The 21,668-nt window shown below is 37.5% G+C and overlaps 1 protein-coding gene across 5 annotated transcripts in view; it reads left to right on the top strand.

Annotated features, from left to right (window-relative positions):
- LRRIQ1 (leucine rich repeats and IQ motif containing 1) overlaps nt 1-21,668 on the top strand; it is a 99,279-nt gene that overhangs the window by 5,345 nt on the left and 72,266 nt on the right. For all 5 annotated transcript variants that reach the window (XR_014516533.1, XM_083463078.1, XM_083463080.1 and 2 more), the window contains exons 7-14: nt 538-612; nt 1,286-2,764; nt 3,350-3,502; nt 4,588-4,738; nt 10,750-10,943; nt 12,153-12,280; nt 16,859-16,932; nt 18,067-18,160. Coding sequence is in view for 4 of the 5 variants with exons in the window: in XM_083463078.1 (XP_083319204.1) it covers nt 538-612; nt 1,286-2,764; nt 3,350-3,502; nt 4,588-4,738; nt 10,750-10,943; nt 12,153-12,280; nt 16,859-16,932; nt 18,067-18,160 (2,348 nt within the window). In the remaining variant the exon portion in view is untranslated. The remainder of the gene's footprint in view (nt 1-537; nt 613-1,285; nt 2,765-3,349; nt 3,503-4,587; nt 4,739-10,749; nt 10,944-12,152; nt 12,281-16,858; nt 16,933-18,066; nt 18,161-21,668) is intronic.

Here is a 21,668-nt window from a genome sequence, read left to right as displayed (position 1 = left end):
AAAAATAAAATATAAAACATACATTAATGAAATACATTAAAGTTTAATACATTAAATAATGCAAATATAGCATAATAATTTAAACATATATGTGCCGTGTGTAGCTAACCTAGATATAGCTTAAATAAAAGAACTGATTCTTCATAATATGCTAGTCATTGATAAGTTCTGACATGCTTTTCACTGACATTGATATATATATATCATACTTCAAATATTACAGGAAAAGAATTATATTGTAGCAATCAGCTCCTTTAGGGTACAAAGAGGACCTTATTTCTCTTTGGTGCTACACATATTATCTAAGAGTGTGTTCAGAAACATTGCTTTATTGTTTATTATAAGAATACCAACAATCAAAGGACCAGTATGATTTTCTAGAGGAACAGTGTTTAGTAAATGTTTCAGCTTTTGTCATTTGATTTTTATAATTTTCCAGCCTTTTCTGTTACTTTTTTACATGCACTTTCTCTGTCAGACATTCTTAAATCTAACATTAATTGAAGTGCTAACATTGATGATCTATATTATGTACAGCAACAACAGGCAGTGATGGAAAAGGAGCTGATGAAAGAGGAGAAGTCTTGGAAAGAACAAATGAGACAGCATGAGGTAATTTACATACAAGAATGTTGACAATTTTTATAAGATTGTAGCATCGTAGTTTATGTATAGGAAAATAATCCTCAGTCCACATGTCATGCCCAAACCATCATAGGGTAGACTTATTGAAATTAATGCATCTAAGATAGTCATGTCTATTAACTTTAATAAGTCTACTTTGATTCTTGGCCCCATAACCATGGGTGCCTGGGACCATGGGTGCCTGGGACCATGGGTGCCATGCAGCTTGAATGGCCCTAGCATTGAAATTTGAGAGTGCCTGGCCCCCTCATTGGGAATTTTGTGGGTGCTTAGGCACCCAGGGCCGCAGGGAGTTGGCACCTATGATGCTAGCATTGAATACCACCCCAGGTTTATTCTTTCAGCATAGCAACATGCTTTTTCTACACCTGCTGGGACAATTACAAATAGTTCATTTCATATTATTATTATAACAGAGCCAATATAATAGCAATACACTGAACAATAAATTGAACACAGTTCAATATATATGTTACAAATAGATTGACATCACCTCCCTCTGACCTGCCTGTTTTAATATGCCTATGTAATGTGCAACCTATTTAATATAGAACCATTAATATCAGTTTCTATTTTATATGATTTGTACGTCATAATTTTGGTATTTCTTACAAATGCTTACTTTTTTGTTTGGGCTTAGGAATTGATTAATAACTTACAGATACAAATAGAAGAAGAAAAGAAGGCATTCGAAGAACAACAAGCTATGGAAAGACAACACTTGGCAGAACTGCAAAATATGGCTGCTGTAAAGATCCAAGCTACCTTTAGAGCCTTCTTGGTGTACAAAACATATTCCCCTGTCTTGAAAGAAAGGAAAAAAGAACTAGAAAAACAAAGAGAATTGCAAGAAGCGATGCAAAGGGAAAGGAAAGAAAAGCAGGAAAGATTGATGAAGAGGGCCCTAGAGAAGAAGGAACAAGAGGAGAAAGAAAGAAAGAGATGGGAAGAAAAAGAGAGGCAAGAACTTGAGGAAAAGATGAAGAGGCATGAAGAATATGAAAAGAAGAAAGAAATTTTGAGACTTCAGCGAGAACAACTAATATTGGAAGAACTGAAAAGGACAGAAAAAGGCCACCTAGAATTTGTGATAGAAAAGAAAATGGAGTCTGAAAATGTGGATAAAGAAAAACTGTTGGCTAAAAACAGAAAAATAATTAAAGAAGTCAAAGAAGATGATGAAACTGAAAAATCAGAAAGGCAACTGAAACTGGACAATATTGATAATGTTACAAAAATAACAAAGAAATTAAAAGCAAAAGAACAGGTAGAAGAAAGAAAGGAAGAAGAAACTGCCAAAATAAAAAGGGGAATGGGCCCCCCAAATACAGAGAAGACTTTAGAAATAGCTAATAAGGAGGAAGAAATCAAAAAGGTAAAAGAAGAGGAGGAAGAACAGGTAGAAGAACGAAAGGAAGAAGAAACTGCCAAAATAAAAAGGGGAATGGGCCCCCCAAATACAGAGAAGACTTTAGAAATAGCTAATAAGGAGGAAGAAATCAAAAAGGTAAAAGAACAGGAGGAAGCTAAATATGGAGGAATGAAACTAATTGAGGAAAAGCAACAGAAAGTTGAAACACAGAAAAAAGAGTATGAGAAAAAGAAACAAGATGAAATACATGAAAGGATGCATGTAGGAAATGATGACAGATGCCGTTTTTTGACAACTGTGGAATTTCAGGAAAATGGTAATACAAATGCTCTCAATAGTGAAACTATTACAATAGTTAATCAGGAAGACAGCAGGCATAGCAGTTGCATCAGCATGGATGTTCAGCTAGATTCTGGAGGCGCTGGACAGATAGATGGGTCTTATGCATCTGAAAATATTAAAATAGAGCTTGCTTTAAAAGAAATTCATGAGGAAGTCACTAGTCGTTGGGCCAGATGTGAGAATTCCGTCAATTCTTCTGAGCAACCGCTCGTGCTTTCAGATTCTATTGAAAAGAAGAGGTTAGCGTGGATGAAAGGATGTAAATCCTGGTCTAGAATTTATAGGGAACACCAGGGGAAGAAAATAGTTGAAAGAAGCAGGCCACGGAAATGCTCCTCTGGTCTGATGCCTCCTCTGAGTACTGCCATGATAATGCAGGCTGGCCCTTGGAATTCTCTGCAACAGGTGAGTAAAAGTTGCAAGTTCAAAACTGTCGTACAAGTGTCTTGTGAATCCTTTTAGTGCTTATGTATCGCGAGCTATTCGTAGGTTCTTAGTGCTGACATAACATTCCCCTCAGAGGAAGTAAGAAGTGGAATCATAAAGTTTGCCAAAAATGCTTGAATAATTTACTGACTTTTATAGAAACTCTTTCCCACATTCCTTGTTCACTGTGTGCTCTAGTTCTGTTGATGCAAAGGGTAGGGTGGGGACTATGGCAGTATTGTGCAGTTAGGCAACCTGATCACAACCTTCCAAGAGACTTTACACCTCCTACACAGCCTGCAGAGTAGTGGATGAGCAAAACGAGTTACAGTAGCATAGAACAATTGTTGAACAAAGAAGTACATCTTTCCATTGTGGTGTGTTGGATGTCATGAAGTGTTTTCTACCCCCACCCCCTGATATGATTTTGGATTTTCCCAAACTTTTTTGTTTTGAGCTAGAAACAATATTTTGGATGGTTTGAAATCACAGTTTGTATAATGCATTGCAAATATATTTCAAATGTTGCAAGAGTATAAAATTTCTCTTATTGAATGTGTATAGGTGACCACAGTTACCTTTCAAGATTTGCCAGGCTGCAGCCTCTCCACATTGTCACAGTGTTCAAAGCTACAATTTTTGAGTCTCAGACGTTGTGGATTGCTTTCTTTGGAAGGACTCAGCAACTGCAAAGATCTAAAATACATAGATGCAGAGGTACTACTATGTATTTTTTAGTCTATGTTGAAGTGAAAATTATTTCAAAAGGTGCTGTTAAACATTCACTCCAAATACAATAAGAACATAAGAGCCCTAGTGGATCAAATCAAAGGTCTAGCTAGTCCAGCATAATATTTTCAAATAGCAACCTTCATATGAATATCTTTCACCTTGCTAGTAACCAGCCTGGTCAGGGAGGCTGCTTATCAGCAGGGTGGTGAATACACTGACAGCATCCCAGATCTGTCTATCTGTCTAACACAGATGCAGTGCCTCTAAGCCCATCCCCAAATCAATAGGTTTTCTGGTAAAAGGTTCTATTTCTATGGACAATGCCAACACAAAGATCTGGAATGCTTTGACCATCTAGACTGGTCTGGTGCTGTACCAAGAACCCAGATGTGTACAGCTGAATTACCCCATGCCCACCCAGTTTATGCATGTGAGTCGCAGTAATACATGTCAGGTCATCTCCTTCTAGGTCAAATCAGGGATGAACATAATTTAGTTACAGACTGACCTGGCAAATAGAGGACTAAGTGGCTAGCCCCATCAAAAACTGCTGGAGGAGCTGAAAAGGGCCAAACATCTAGACCTCCATCCCAGGTGGTAATCAGTCCCTCCACTCAAATATTCTCTTGCCTACAATGAATGGAATTGAAGCAGTTTTACTGTAACTGCCTGCCAAAGGCTCATCCAGACAAATCTTAACACCTTCACCCAATAACCCTATGTACAGCACAAAGTTTAGGGCCACAGATGATAAACTAAAGCTCACAAGTAAGTGTATCCCATGTGGTAGGCAGAATATAGTAATCCCATAAGTACACTCCTTTGCCTCTCACCCAGGGGAACCTACGAAAACTAACCTCCCTCCCAATTCAGCCGGGCATGAACTGATTTTTGTATCAGTTTTAGTCAGGATCAGAGGCAAGAGCTGCAATCCTAAACACCTGGCAATAAGTCTCATTCAATTTATTGAGCATTCTGAGTAGATATGAATAGGGTTGTACTGTTAATTATTTTTAGTTCATTCAAAAAAATGTAATAAAACTTGAAATATTTATTTGGTTTGTTTACAGGAAAACAATATTAAAGGGATTAATTGTGAGAATCTTGAAAATCTCTGCATTCTAATTCTGAACAAAAATGACATTTCATCCCTTCATGGTTTATATGGCTGCACTAATCTTTGGAATCTTGAACTTTCCTACAATAAAATCACTCGAATTGGTAAGGGAATGATTATTTCTTTTGATAAATAGTAGAACTGCAACCATTAGTAGGTAAATAAATGTTCTTAATAAGATATTTTTATGTGATTAACAATAAACTCCTCTGTTAATTGGTTTGGGTTAGTAGCCTCTGTGGTCTGCTCTTTTTAAAAATATGGTGGTTGTCTCAGCACTGAGAGTCAGGTCATAGGTGGGCAGTCTTGTGGTTCCTAGTTACACTTCAGTACAAGTAAACAACTTTCATTTACCAGGGAAAGTAAATAGGTGTCCATCTGCATATTCCCTGGTGCACTCAGTGTCTGTGGTGGAGAGCAGATTTTATATAAATGGCCAGTCTTGCTGATTAACTTGTTTCAAGGCAAAGTAAACAAGAAAGCTCACAGAAATTTGCGGACATAGTTGAAGGAAGACCTGTCTTCCGTTTGGCCCACTGTTGATCCCAATGTCTGCTCTCCTCCTTCCCTCTCAGTGCATCTCATGCTGCAATCTGCTTGGTTGTCTCATAAATTTTGCCCTTGTTTTCATAGTTTCAACCAGGGTTCCTTTTGTTGATCATGCTAGACAAAGAAACAGAATCCAGGCTGTAGTGTACATGAGTATGGTTAGTAAAATAAGGTACATATCTGATTTGTGGTTCATTTAATGAAGTAACATATTAGGAAACTGGTTTTCAAAACCTGAGAATTCAGCTGATGAATCAGCAATGAAACATGCACTCGGCTGAATAAAAGCAAAAGCTGCCTTGGCTATCTTACTGTGGTAAAAAATAAAAGTAGCCAAAAAAATCCCCATGTGCAAATAAGATGTCTGCACATAATAAACAAAGGGGAGTATGAACCAAAGAATGACATTATAATTTATTTTGTATTTCCAAAACTGTTGCTATTAGTCTCCTGTTATGCAAAATAGTGTCAAGGTAGCTGAATGAATGCTTCTTTCCAGTAAAGCCTCTTTATATGATGTCATACCAAAGTTTCTGCCTCCCCCAAAAAGGTTACAACATTGAAAATGAAAGGTTAAGAAGCTATTTTACTTATAGTATATAAATCTTGTATATAAATATTAATTTAAATGTGAACATTTATAATGTCAATGCACCCAATCCTGTTGGTTATGTTTTAGATTGCTAAATTTTCTATATTAAAGTGACAGATTTCTTAGGCACAAGCTTCTGCTTGGAATAGTGACTGTTGGTGTTCATTAAATCTCAAAGATCAGTAATCCAAGGTAAACCAACAAGGTGGACTGATTGGTAGCAGAAATGCTGGAATCTGTGTTCAATCTGTCTTCGGTGCCAGTAGTACTGTAAAGGATTACTTGTTTCAGATGGATTTCCTGAGGTAGAATATCAGAAAGATTAATGTGAGAGTGACATAATATGAATTGATGAGTCTTGGATATGAAGACTACAGGGCCAATGAGGCAAAAGCCTCCTGTCCTGTCTGTATATACAATGAAAGCACTGTGCTTACCCGTAAATGAGATGAGTTTGAATGAGAAAGTAGATGTTCAAGAAAACCACTTGGAGCCTGCTTTTCTGTCCTCATCAACTGCTTGGGGGAGGTCTGGTTTGTAAGCTGCATTTCATGTTACACAATCACATATTGATAGTTTTTTTTTTAAAAAAAACACCTTATGGAATTACACAAAGATAGACTTGTGTTTTTAAAGATTTCCCCCTCCTTTTCCATCTCTGAGTCCTGTAGAGTTTTCCTAGGTAGATTTGGATGTTGCGGTGCAACAACCCCACCCCAGTCCTTATTACATTCCGTTCAAATGATTCTGTGTCTGTTTCTCTAAAATGCGGTTTAAATTGCTGTCACTTACCTGGTAGTCAGTCCTTTGAGTATAGTAGGACTTCGAGTAAACATGCAGTGAATTGCACTGTCTGTATATAACATTTTAGTCCTTAGTGTCTCTTTTGTTTTCCACATCATGTAAAACTAAATGCAGAGAGAGTACATAGTTTAAACTCAGTTGATAAAATAAGGGGTTTTTAAATTTTTTTAAAATTGTATTGCATTCTATGAATACTGACTGCTCATTATCAGAATCATTTAAACTAGTTCTGGATTTACAAATATGCCTTAAGTTGGATATTTTCTGAATTTTTGTTACTCTTCCTCTGTCTTCATGGTTTTATAATAATTTGAAAACTAATAAAAATAAACTAAAAAGAAAGAAAGTCTAGGTTATTGATACAATGGTGCCTCGCAAGACGAAAAGAATCCGTTCTGTGATTCTCTTCGTCTAGCGGTTTTTTCGTCTTCCGAAGCAAGCCCGTTGACGGATTAGCGGCTTATCGGCTTATCGGATCAGCTGATAAGCGGCTTAGCGGCTTAGAAAAAGGGGGGGAGGAAAAAACCCCCGCAGGAACTCGCAAGACATTGTCGTCTTGCGAAGCAAGCCCATAGGAGATTCGTTTTGCGAAGCACCTCCAAAACGGAAAACCCTTTCGTCTAGCGAGTTTTCCGTCTTGCAAGGCATTCGTCTTGCGGGGCACCACTGTAATTTTGAAATCAGAAACATATTCCTTTTGGAACCAGCTTTAGTTAGTAAATATAAAGCTTTGTTACCTTCCGAGTTATGCAGAACCCTTAAAATAAAGCATCACATATTATTATACCAATAGAGACTAAGCTTTTAACGAAGCTGTGGGATTTAATAGATTTAATAACATCTTAACAATTCAAAGATAGTACAAAGATAATCTCAGTGTCATTGGTTCAATCCCCACATTGACCAAAGGATTCCTTCATTGCCTGGGGTAGATGATCCTCGTGGTCCTTTCCAACTCTACAGGGGATCCAGAAACAGAAAAGTATGCTATTTTATTTTTTTGAAGTGTTAGTAATTCCACACCTCCTTCAGTACCTGCCAACCATGCCCCTCGCCATGCCCCCCAAAAAGACCGTGCCAAACTACACATGACACAAAATGTATAATTGGAAAACTTGTCAGATAGTGTGTGCACATGCTCTTTTTTAAAATTAATAGCAGGCAAGGAGCCTGTGGGAAGGAAATGTTAACCCTTCCCTCGCTACTGTTACTTCTGACATGCATACACCAATTATTAGCCCCAGGAAAAGAAATTCCCGTTTTCGTTTTTAATAAAACACTGTGATGTGATTACTAATGGCACACGGAAGTGGGCGGGGAAGCATTGCTACCACTTACCAGGACAGTGGTGTAGCAGGTGAATCCAGGACTGCACTGGCACACAGGCAGAACCAATCCAGTATTTCCTCTGGTGTGCCCACACAGTCCTAATGCTTTCCACCCCCCTGCATCACTTGACACCATTCCATTAAATAGCAGCAACCCCAATATTAGGATGGTAGCAGAGCACAACCACAACAGCCACTCCTGATGAAACATTTAGTTTAACCCCTTACAATGCGATTTGAGTGATCCCAAGGTTTATTTCAAAAAACAGATAATGCACCAAGCAAGAGTTCAACCTGTTATTAGATATAGTGTTATTATGCTTTATGTCAGCAGGAGGGGATGATAACTGGACTTTCCTAAAGAAAAAAATGAATCCAAAGTGACAAGTCTAAATAACTCTTTTATATTCCATAAATCCACTAGGTGGTGCAGGTTAGCTTTCCAGATTATTTAACAGCAGATTCCAAACCGCTGACTTGCAATGTTGCGTTTAAATTTAGAAGTTTGAAATTGTTTTTTAGTAATTGAGGAATGGTACCCAAATCTGTCCTAGTGGAAATCATATTTAAACCAGTAGTCTGATTCTTAGTTTTTAAAAAAATCTGAGAAAACTTAGTTCATGTAATGCAGAACTTGTGACATTTTAACAGTACAGTCTAATGGGTATCTGTTGAATTCAATGCAATTTACTTTCAAGTGAGTAAGTGCAGGATTGGTACTCAGTGCAGAGGCTTTTGGTTATAGATAGTAGGATATTTGCTGCTGATTGCTATATTCAAGTGAGTAAGTGCAGGATTGGTACTCAGTGCAGAGGCTTTTGGTTATAGATAGTAGGATATTTGCTGCTGATTGCTATATTAATATTGGATCTATTTTTTCATGTCAGCAGAAATATTTGTCGGTATTTTAAACTGAAATTCAGGGCATAGTTCCTGGTTTGAAACTTGGACCTCAGTCCAAATAAGCTTTCAGTAAACTTTTTAGCCTCACAATTCCCAGAGCTGATGAGCCTATTTGTAGTTCAAGTTTAAGAACATCTTGTGACTTGGCAGTAGGAACAGCTATAGTAAAAGCAAGATGTCTCCACGGCACACATAGTTCTCTGCTACACATGCAAATTTCTTCGTTAGATCATGTCCCTAATTCTAACAAAAAAATCATTTTGAATAATGGATAATCAAAGTGTTATATGGAACAATATGTGACAACATTTGTATTAGAGCATATTGCAAGTATGCACTGTAGATTTTCCAGTCCATAAAAGAGTTGGACTTCAAATAATAGAAAGGTTAGCGTACTGACTTTAGTTTCTTTCTCTGTCTCCACTGGTGTTTTGCAGACAAAAAGGAAGCAGTGAGCACATATACCATGTCACAAAAAGTTGTTTTCCTTTCAAAACAAGAAAACTGGGAAAGCATCACTCAACATCACACACCACTTTGTACGTTATAGCTAGGTTTGCCATACATCCAGAATTTCCCAGGCATAGCCAGGATTCGGTCGTCGGAAACAGTGCCCAGGTGGAAATTGCTGAAACGTCCAGGAAAATCTGGATGTATGGCAACCAATGTTTGTGGCACAAAAGAATCATCAGAAAATATCTTCCCTGCCTCCACCCTACAGATTTCTTAACAGTATCTGTTATTCACTGTTCTGTGCTTTTCCCACTCTGCTTTTTGTCTAATTAAAGTTGAAATTCACTCCCACAAGGTGTAGTGATGGCCACCAACTTGAATGCCTTTAAAAGATGAGATGATTTTATGAAAGGATAGCTAACAACAATAGCTATGTGCACTGAGGTCTTGCTTATGGGCTTCCTGTAAGCATCCAGTTGGCAACTGTGAAAGCAGAACCCTGGGCTAGAGGGGCATTCAAATGGATCCAGCAGTCTCTTACTATGTTTTCACATCATATTTCTATGATGTAAAGGTGCACAAACAACATGCACACAGCTAACTTAACTGAATGTCATTCTCTAATTGGACCCACCAGGTGAGATGCTGCAGGTAGTTACTAGAGAAAGTGCCTTTTCTTTGGTAGTGTCCAGACCTGGACAATTCTTTTGCAACCTGACTTAGCACCTTTCTTTTTTTTTTTTAAAAAAAAACTTTTTAAATTTGATTTTTAAAAATATAAACACACAATGAACATCAATTCAGAATCCAAATACTGAGATTACTCTGAATCTCCTGACTTCCCCCCATCCCTTCCATGGGTCCCAATAAAAATAATTACAACTGCATACCAATATTTGGCTTAGCACCTTTATTAATGTCACTCCAGCACTAGGCAAAGGCCATTTTATCAGTCCTGATTTTATTTTCAATTTTTTTGTCATGTGATTGTATGTTGCTCTTATATAGTTTATTGTTAATATGTTCTTTAATTTTATGTATTTTAGATGTAATTTAAGTGTTCTGTATTTTTGATCATGCAAGCTTCCTTGAGAATTTGTTGAATGGAAATACAACATAAATATTCAGCAAAGAAATAAATCCACTTCCCTTCAAACAGAGAATACGGGGTGTTTATGAATGGTTTATGAATGCTACATGGTTTTAACAAATGGAGAATAAAATACAAAATGTGCTGAGGGGAAGCTATTATGACTTGTTACTGATTTCAAAAATAAGTAAGATTTCGATAAACAATCATATTATGGACTAGATATGTTAATACCTTCTCATGCTTAGTAACTATTTAGTATGATGATGGAAATAGAGGCAACATACTTGTTTTTTATGTATATAATATAAGCCTGTTGTACTTCTGATTCCTTAAGTCAAAACCAATGTATCTTTTTATTTCAACGCTTTGAAATATTGTAACTTTACTTTTTAGGTGGATTGGAGTCATTGAAAAATCTTCAGCGACTTGTTATTGATCACAATCAATTGATCAGCACCAAAGGACTATCTCATACTCCTACTCTAGTGTATATAGATTGTTCCTTTAATCATCTTACTCATATTGATGGCATTGAAAATTGTGGCCTTCTTCAAATTCTGAAGTTACAAGGGAATAACTTCAATGAGGTAAAAAAACTACAACACCTTGGCTGTTATCCAATTAAAGAAGTCTTACAGAGCAATTCTAGGCATGGGGAAAAATCTGTGGTAGAGAAATTGTTGTTTTCTAGGCTCATGCCAGGCACCCCGATTTTCTCTTTTTTGCTTTTTCATTTTTCTCTTTCTGTTGCTTTAAATGAGAAGAAAAATAGCTGTGCCAGTTTTAAGTTTGGTATAGTTAAAAAAAAAAAAAACAAGAAGACCCATTCAGGGATCAGACCAAAGACAGTCATATTCTTACAGTGGCCAACCAGATGACTACATGTTCTTCTGAGGAATCTGCTGGATTGTTACCTGGAAGCAATGCAACAGTGAGCTTTCTCTGCGATAGCAGTCACCTCTAAATATCCTGTGCACTGTTCCCAAGACATCTCTGGTAGCAGATCTCCTCCACCCATGGATTGCTCTATCCACTTGGTGGAAGGTCTGAAGCATCCAACACTATCAGTTGATTATATTTGCAGATGAGAAAAACCAGCAGTTCTGAATAAAAAGCACACTTTTGGGTTTCTAAAGATGTATTTATGTGCTACAGTATACATTATATTACATAATATATTCCTTCATGTTCAATAGAGAAGGTGCATTGCCTCTTCTAAGATGACACTTGGAGTGCCCCATTCTTATCAATGCATAAGGTTTTGTTGGATCATCCTGAGAGGGAATCACATAGCGTCACCCCTTTATAAGACTTCAAATTTCGTCTTATTTCTGAAATAATGTGTTGCGAAAGGAGTGTTGGGCAGATCCATGCACACACACACCTGTATGCACATGTATGGTACACAGAATCATATCCCCCCCCCCATTGCTGCTGTTGAATGGTCACTATATACATTATTGAGTATATATTTCAGTTTTCAAAGGAACATCAGAGACTGAAGCACCTTTATTTAATTTTGGTCCCATTTATATGTATATTCTCTACCTCTGTGTGTGTGTGTGTGTGTGTGTGTGTGTGTGTGTGTAACATCATCAGCTGTTTATTTGCATGCCATTTTCCTACAAAATTGTGCTCAAAGTGGCTCACAGCATATTAAATGAACAATAATATTTCAAAAACCTATTAAGAACTTATGCTGCAGTAACTGCAAATAGGATTGCAGCCTTAGTCATTTTAGTATGATAGGCAATGTGCTATAATAATATGTTAATATGCTATTGATTTATGTTTAGTTCCCCAGCCTGGAAAATCATGTTTTGCTAAGAGAATTATACTTGGAAGACAACAGCATCTCAACAATGGAAAAGCTTTCAACATATTGGCTGCCTTTGCTACAGATACTTTTTATCTCACAAAACAGGTAAAACTAATAATATTATATTTTTTGGGGGGGTGGATTACAGTGGTACCTCGGGTTAAGAACTTAATTCGTTCTGGAGGTCCATTCTTAACCTGAAACTGTTCTTAACCTGAAGCACCACTTTAGCTAATAGGGCCTCCTGCTGCCGCCGCTGCTCTGCTGCTGCGCGATTTCTGTTCTCATCCTGAAGCAAAGTTCTTAACCTGAGGTACTATTTCTGGGTTAGCGGAGTCTGTAAGCTGAAGCGTCGGTAACCTGCAGCGTCTGTAACCCAAGGTACGACTGTATAAAGTTCAGGCCCTTTTAAAACTGAAAATACAAGGAATCAAGTCTGGGTCCTTCTACATACAAAGCATACAGCCATGGGCCTATCATACATATTGAACCCTGTTGTGTGACTTCTCTCTTTCCCCTCCCTTTGCTGCTGTATATTGCAGTCGACAGCTGGTGAAGTGCTTCCTGTTGTGTGGAAGGAAGCACTCTGTCATAATAGCTGAGTGGATATTTGGCTGACATTTCTAGCAGGAAAAGCTTCCCGTACCTCTGCTGTATGTGTCAACATCTTTAACATAAATCGTTTGAGCAAAAGTGAGAATGAGGATGAAGTGGATAGGCATGACTATAAATATAGCTGGAATGGATGACAATATCAGCAGAATCGATGATTAAAGCAGTAAAAAATGTAGTAGTTCAGTAGTTGATATTTGTAGTTTCTTTACCAATGTGGCCATGTTCTAAGCAGCTCCATATGCTTCTGCTATGGCATAAGTGATTGGATGTTCTGTACAGAAGGATTGAATGTAATGAAGTAAGCTGTTGAAAGAAAAGCTGTTCCTTTGCTTTTATCCTGCAGCTGATGCAGTTGTATGATTTCTTCTTAAGAGTGTGCAGTGAGTGTCATTTCCTTTTTGTTGACTGCTGGAAGCCCCTATGAATGTTAGGACTGTGAATCTATATATTCCTTAAGAATAAAGCTCTAGTAGGAAAGTCTAATTTGCAACTAATAGATGATAACAGGTCTTCATCTTTAGTTTATAATAGGAATAATTGATTTTTAAAGGTAAACATGGATGCCTAATAAAGTTTTAGCAGACAAAATACTGATAGGTGACTTGTAATATTTTTTTAAGCATTGCACATATTAAAAATTGGAACAGTATGTTTATCTGGATGACTGCCCCTGTTAAAAGAATGAAGTACATTATATCTGCATGATGTGAGAAGAACATATTTTCATATTTCAAAGCTGTCCTTATTTATCTGTGCCTCAAGTCCCTATCAGGGGAAAAGGTGGGATAAAAATATATAATAACAGTAATAATATTTCCATATGTACCATATATTTATTAAGCAGAATACCTTCCCCCTTTTCAAAGTAGTTGTCCATCAAGTTTTATAAGTTGTATCATGTAGGAATTTCCGTGGTTAAGAGAGCAAGAGCACCCTTCTCCTGTTCCTTCCTTCTCGGGCTTTCAATACTTTTCCCTACCCTTCTATTTCAACACCAACCATGGTTAGCTCAGGAGAGGCAGCTTTAAAATAAGCATTTGAAACCTGATTCTAACTGTGATTTCAAACTCTGTTTCAGCTAATGCTGAAAAGAGAAGGAATAATTAGAAAAGAAGAGGGACCGAGGAGCATATGAGGTTGAGAAGGAAAGGAAGTGTGCAAGTCTGAGGGGTTCTCCAGATCTCTGAACCATTGTTAAGAGATTGGGGAGCATTCTTCTTCTTCTTTGGCGATCACTCGTAGCCAAGTAAGATTGCCTTCCATGAACACGGTTTTAACCAATTCTGGATCCACACGTCCTTCCACAGTGGGGACAAGCTATAGCAAATGCATTTAAAACAAGACTAAACCCTAACAAAGTAGACATACATGTGAAAGACCCATTTATCTAGCTGGGAAAGTCTGACAGTACAAAAATGTCTCCAGTTGTTTCCAGAAAGTGGGCACCTGTCGTATAGTGACAGTAAGGCTATTTCACAGAACAGGGGAAACCATAGTAAAAGTCCTGCTCCAAGTTACTATGGAGTTGGCTTCTGAGATCTTTGGAAGTTGCAAAAAAAAGTCCCCTGCAGACCACAGCAATCTATTGGTTGTATAAGGGATAAGATGGTCTCTCAAGTAACCTGGCCTGAGCTTCTATAGGGCCTTATATTTTAGGACCCACACCTTGAACTTGGCCTGATAACAGATTGGCAGCTAGTGCAAATCCCCCAAGCAGGGTGTTATAAACGGGTGGTACTTTGCCCCCATAAGCAACCTAGCTGCTACATTCTGCACCAGCTGAAACCTCTGAATCACTCCTAAGACTTGCCTCTTTTAAGTACCATTGATTGTTTAAGAAATATGCAGTGGAATTCTATATATGTTTACTCAAAAGTAAGACCGATTGAGTTTAATGGGACTCATTCCCAAGTAAGTGGGCATGGGATCACATCCTCAAACATATGTTTAAACTTCTCCTTGAATTTTTACTTAAAATGCCTTTGCTTTGTCTGAATCATGACCCAAACAAATATTTTACAAGATGCACTATGTAATGATCAAGTATCATTTTATTTTATTATTTTTTATCAATATGAAGTGTTGCCTTTTTCTTTTAACGCTTGTGCATCTTTAATTCAGCAAAAGTGGCTATTTTATTTTGAATAATAAACAAGATAAGTCAATTGTATAACACAGAAGAAAAGTCTGTGAGCATCCATAAAAAAAACTATCCGCATTGCAGAGAAGTGCAATAAATGGATTTTGACAAAATGTGTATTTAGTGTGTATATTTTGGAGTATACACTTCAGCACTTTGCTGCTTCTCCTCCCCGACCCCCGACCCCCACTACCACATACATTTAACTTTCAAGTTTGTTTCAGTTTTGCTTTCTTCATATAAGTCTCCCAGACTGTCTTTGTCCTGCCTTTGCGACTGTTTGGCTTTAAATGATACCAGAAAAAGGAAGCTATTGGACTTTAAAAAAATATCTTTTACTTCTGTGTCGTCTTTGTAATTTATATCCTTTTAATGCCCAGGGCTAGTGGGACAAGGTCAAGTGGTATTAAGTTTTCTGTAATGTCCTTTGTCTTTCTGGTTTGAATTTTCTAAAAAGAAAAAGAAAAAAAAAGACAAAGACCGCCAGTGAAAAGGAAGCTATAGAATGACAGACTGAAAAAAAGGATTTTCCTTGTATAGTACAGGACAAGAATTTTAGATCTGAATGGCAAGTAAGACATCCAGTTCTCTAAATTATGACACCCTAAATGCCATTATTAACAAGCAACATAAGATGTAATGCATTCAGAGTTCTTCTACATCTATGATTTTACTGTGTGCTCTGTTCTCATTCCGTTAGAGCATTTCAATATACTGCCCAGAGATTTGGTAGGGTTTCCAACTCAGAGTAGATTCATTGAAATTAAAGGACATGACTATCTTAGCTTCATTAATTCCAACTGGTCTACTCTGAGTAAGACTTAGTTGATAAGAACAGGAGACACCATTAAACCACAGTCTAACTTTTCTATTGCCAAAGTATTTCAAACAGACTAACTTCTGTAATCCAGGATGGCCACAATTTGAGCTTTCAGTGATCAAAATGTTTGTCAACTCTCTGTTCTGGAAAATGTTTAGCTGTTGCTTTGACCCATTACTGTGAAACTTCCACCCAAAATTGCAAAGCTGCTGGCTTGCAGCCTTCAACTCTAAATACTCCTCAATAATCCTCCTTCTGTTAGTATAACAAGAAAGCCTTTCTTGTTGACAAATACAAGAAAGGCAATACGTATATTTTAAAATGGAATAACATCTTGGAAATTTAATGGCTGCAAGGTTGTGTTGTCATGCATTTAAGAACCTTTTGCATGGGAAGCAGTTTCTGAGGACTTCAGGTGCTGCTTGAGTTAAATATACTATAAAACAAACAGATGGTGCAAGGCGCAATATGTCTACAATTACAAATGTCTTTGGGTAGGGTTCTTTCTTTTTAATACCAAGCTTTCCTTAAAGCAGTAAATATCTGTATGAGGAGGTTCAGAGTGTCTCTAAGCTACAAGGGTGGGTGTTCTTGCTTTTATATTTAGCTGTGGGGTAGGGGGAGGAATCTTAAGAAAAAAAGTAGGAATAAGTGTGCCAAATAGATTGCATATAATCAATGTCTGCATCATTTATTTCTCATTCTAATAATTAAGATAAGAGTGCAGTATCTCCACTCCACTGATTGGAAGAGATCACCTTTGTTCTGTCCCAAGAGCAGCATCCACTAAAGGGGATTATGTGGAAACTAAACCTTCCACAGAACTGCTTGTTCTTCTCTAAGGAAGTTCATTTCATTACTTTTGAAAACCATAGTTCTTATGGTATTTCCTGAAGCCTGATAAATGTTATCTGTTATTACATGGAAAACTGTTACAATTACCTTCTAGCACCTTGGATAGCTAACAGGCAGTTTGCTACCAAATGATACAAAAATATTTGGGTTTTGAAGGTATAGTTCTGCAATACCTGTTCCATCTTTTTCACTCCCATGGTTAAGATAGTTTTGCATTGACTTTCTATTAAAATGTTGGTTGTTTTTCTTTCAGTTTGACTCAACTTGCACCTCTTTTTTCGTGTGTGTCTTTGGAAAAGCTAGATATCAGTAACAACTGCTTATTAGGTGAGTTTAAAAGATAAATGGGAGGGACATTTGTTGTCAGGAGTTTCAGATGCTGCATTGTAAAATATAAGTCAGCCCGATTGTTGACACATATACAGAGGGAGCTATAAAATGCCTATATTGTTTGTTGCACTGTTCATAAGCATGGAGTTTAGAGCTGGTATTCAAATTTTCTGTACTCCCAGAATCACATTATCTCTTCACCAACACAAATCTTTGCTATGCTTAGCCATGGCTGAGGCTGTGGTGCTGAGCAGTCCTGAGAGTTTGCCCTTGTGCAGGATTGAAACCCAGATATAACCTTGGTTAAGAGTAAATCTTGCTTAGCTTGAATAATACTTAAGGTGGTGCTGACAGAAGCCTTTACATGGTTAAGGACAATGGAAAAGTAGAGAGCAAGTGGGCAATTCCAAGGCCTTCTCCTCAACCATTCATCATATATAAAGGACAGTTTATCTAAGTAATACTTAAATACGTATTACAACATAATAGACAACAGTTCAAATTAAAACGCCATTAGTTGTTGTTGTTGTTTTAATAGCATCTATAACTTCTGTGTGTTTCTAATTCAAGTTACTCATTCTGATTTAGAGTCTTACTTTGATAAGGCAGTCATAATTACTTTGTATCCTTATATTGCTGTAATTATATATTTTTACTTTATATTAAGCCTTGGTTGGTTTAGTTTCTATGCCTTCATGTAGTAGGCAAGGGATTTTGAATTTGATGAGTGATAACTGTCCTTAGCCAAGAAAAAAGACTGGCCAGGCATCTACCAATATAACAAAGATAAACAGCATACCAAATAGCATTCATGAAAATTCAGTGTTCAGGTAAATCAAAAGAAAAGAGAGCAATAAGTTTCATGGAGTGATTAAATAAACAAATGAAATTTGTCCAAATTTGCATCCTATAACAATCCAATATGGTGAACATAATCTATGTTGCAATGATTAGGAGGGGTGAAATGGGTTGACTTTTAGTGATGACATTTAATAATCTCTGGAACGATGAACTTGATTTAATTAATTTTCTTTGAATTTGACAATTATTTGAAAATAATTTGTTGTGATCCCAACAGCAATAAAAGAATTATTCCATTTATTTTATTTGTACTTTTCTTAACAAATGCAGATCTTAACAGTGTCATTCAGTGGGTTGGTGGTTGTGATAGCCTAAGAGAATTATCCTTGCAAGGAAATCCACTTCTTCAAGAAGAGAACTGGAGGTAACCAGATGAGAGTAAGAGATTGTGACAAGTGCTGAGTATCAATATGGTGGCTGAGATTTTGTTCTTTTTTCTTCCTCTAGGGTGGCCAGCTATGCCTTTAACCAAATAATAGTGAAATGTACTTTTGGGGAGCTGTTTCACTTCCTCTCTCCTTTTCTCCCTTCTTCCCAAGGTTTTATAGAAGCAACATACATCACAGATGAAAGGGAATGTGAAAACAAAACCATGATTGTCTCTTGTTCTGAAAAAAAAGATTTGCCAATACTTAGGATTACAATCATTATTTGCACAGAAAAGAAGTCAAGTTAATTACAATTAGTTCCTAGTGCTTTCTGTGGTTCTTGACTAACTTGTTCCACTGATTTCAACTAAGTTCAGCTCACTTAGGCTGCAAGCCTATGCAGACTTTATGCAAGAGTTAATCTCATTGAACTCAGCTAGTCTGGATCCTTCAGTGCCAAGAAGTATACTGCTTTTGAAACTGGAGGTATTACATAGTGAGGATGCCTATTAGTCTTTATCTTCCATGAATTTGCGTAAGCCACTTTTGTAACTATCCAAGTTGGTGGTCTCCTCTTTCTCCAGTCAGTGGTGAACTTTGGGCTCTCAAATTTCAGTGTTGCCCTATGCAACACTGCCTAAAATTTGGTACCCCCTGCCTCTCAAACTTGGTTCTACATTGTTGCAGCACCCAATACAGCTCTGCATCCAGTGCGGCCAAACTGCTCACACTGCCCTAAAACTACCTCTGCTCCAGTTCACCAAGAGGCAAAACTAACAACAACAAACCCTGCACATAATAACAGCACTGACAGGGTAGATCAGCATCTCATTAGGAAGCATCTTCTGAGCTTTGCTGAATGAGATGGCATCTGAGGGTTGCTCTCTGGAGCTCTCTCAGCAACCCAGGGTCAGATTCATAGCATCTAATCCAGGAATCTAGTGAAACATCAGACATTCATAAATACAGTATCCCATCTCCTCAAAATCAGTGCTATTAAAACTACATCCGCTTCAAACATGCATTTTATTTAATTTATTTGCTTCTCCCTGGTCTCCTTACAAAAAAAAAAGTCATGTTCATTTTGGACTTCAAGTGGCTCAACAAATACATCTGTAAAAGGGTATTTCCTGTTTCTTGAAAGTACAATTGCTGTTGTACATGATGGTAGCTCTTTCTCCAATGCTGATACTTGTTTATGTAGACTAGCAATTGCTAGGTGACTCCCGGTCTAATTTAAAACGGCTATCAAATTGGGTTCATGTGGAAGCAAACAATGATAACCAAGCTATACTGTTCATTTCCATTCTTAGTAATGATTTGTATGTCATTCTACCTTGTATAAACTTTTCTTTTGGTTTTCAAATAATTGTAAGATATCTCTAAAGCTAGAATGATCTTCCTTTTTTCACATTCCTTTCTATGCTTGTTTTGGTTATGCTTTCAGATTCTTTTCAATCATCTCTTTTCCACATGGAACTTGGCTGACTCACTTTGGAAAACCCATTTTTCTAAAAATGGATCAGCTCAGCCGAAAGTCCTATTACACATATATGCAAACACACACACACACACACACACACACACACACACAGACGAACCTCATTCCCTACAAAGTTGGAAACCCACAAAAATTTGGATCATGCTAGAAGTGTTTAGATCAGAGGATCAGGGAGATCCAACTTTTGAATAAACACAATATATCAGTCAGTTATTAACCGTTGTATGTAATTAGGGAACAGGCAAGGAGGGTACCATGAGCCCGAGATCCATTCCTGATCTCACCATGAGAACTGGTTCCATGTCATACCAATTGAGCAGACCCTTGTTCCAAACATGTTTTATATGACAGGTGCAGATGAGGCAACATATATGCAGAAAAATGTAGAAATTGACTAGCACAGCATTACTTGTGAATATGTATTTATATTCTTGCATGATGAAGATAACTGGTACTGTGATTGTAAAAGACAAAGTAATTTTATTAAAGTAGTGCATGTTATATAACAACATAACTGTCTTACCATTTGTAGCAATATTGTTTTTAATGGTTGATATTACATATAATTAATTGCTGCTCCATGCAAGCCCAGTTTTAAAAATCCTTGAAATTCCTGTGCCATCAAGGTCCTCCGATGTTATTTGACCAACTGAGCTTTCATAATTGGACAAGAGATTAATTTATCTAACGGGATACTATAAAGTATGGATTTGTTGAATTCAGCATTCACTATAACTTCAGGCAATATGTTTCAGTGAACTTTACATAACCCCTTGATACCAACAAAGGAATTAGTTGTAAAATTTCCCAATAGGTTTCCTACTTTCATGTCCAGCCAGTGATAACACTGAGGAAGCTGAAGTACTAAGAAATCACTTTTTAGAAATTAAACCCTGGGATCAGTTTGAGCACTCCTAGGGGGAAAGTGTTTCATTGCAGTAATGATTAATAGAACCTCTTAAGTGACAGAATATTCACCAGGAAGTTTTCACTAAATGAAATATTGATTCAGCCGCCACTAGGAGAAACCCAGCTGGAAAAACTAGTGTTAAGATCCCATGGCTCTAAGAAACCTTACTTTCCAACATTAATCAACTTGATATGGCATCTTTTCAATATATCATTATTCAACATTGTTTCTAATAGACCTGCACATGCAGTGTGGACTTATCAGTTTAGTGCTATCACCTAATACTATTGCACAACAAAAAATCAAGAAACATTTTGCTGTTGTTGTAGCTATGCTGTTATTTATAGAAGCAAGGAATATGAGCCAGCCAAAATTAAGTGGTTTTAGTTCATTGTTTTTCCTTGGGCATCTGTCCATCAGGTTGATGGTATATTTCAGTTAAGAAAGTGTTCAACATATACTTAACTTTTCCACTGAAATCCATGGAACTTAAAAGTGTTTAACCTTGGCTAGCTTGAGTCTAAATTTGGTGATATTGTAATTGTTTATAAAGAATATGGCTTGGGATGTGGGTGGTACTGGGGATGCGGTGACGCTGTGGGTTAAACCACAGAGCCTAGGACTTGCTGATCAGAAGGTCGGTGGTTCGAATCCCCGCAATGGGGTGAGCGCCCGTTGCTCAGTCCCAGCTCCTGCCAACCTAGCAGTTCGAAAGCACAAAGTGCAAGTAGATAAATAGATACCACTCCGGCGGGAAGGTAAACGGCGTTTCCGTGTGCTGCTCTGGTTTGCCAAAAGCAGCTTAGTCATGCTGGCCACATGACCCGGAAGCTATACGCTGGCTCCCTCAGCCAATAAAGCGAGATGAGCACCGCAACCCCAGAGTCAGTCATGACTGGATCTAACGGCCAGGCGTCCCTTTACCTTTACTTATGCTGGCCTGGGGGATCCTATAAGTTTGTCCCTACCATAAAATTACTGTGCTTCCAGAATTCCTGATCTGGAATCCCCAGTACATATAAGGAGCTCCCAAACAAGCAAGGGCTTCTTTATTTGCCTTAGGTCATCATGAGCATACCATCCAACATGTCGA

The sequence above is a fragment of the Podarcis liolepis genome (genome assembly GCF_965112155.1).
Source record: "Podarcis liolepis genome assembly, chromosome: 10".
NCBI lineage: Eukaryota > Metazoa > Chordata > Lepidosauria > Squamata > Lacertidae > Podarcis > Podarcis liolepis.
This window is presented reverse-complemented; position numbering and strand designations above follow the sequence as displayed.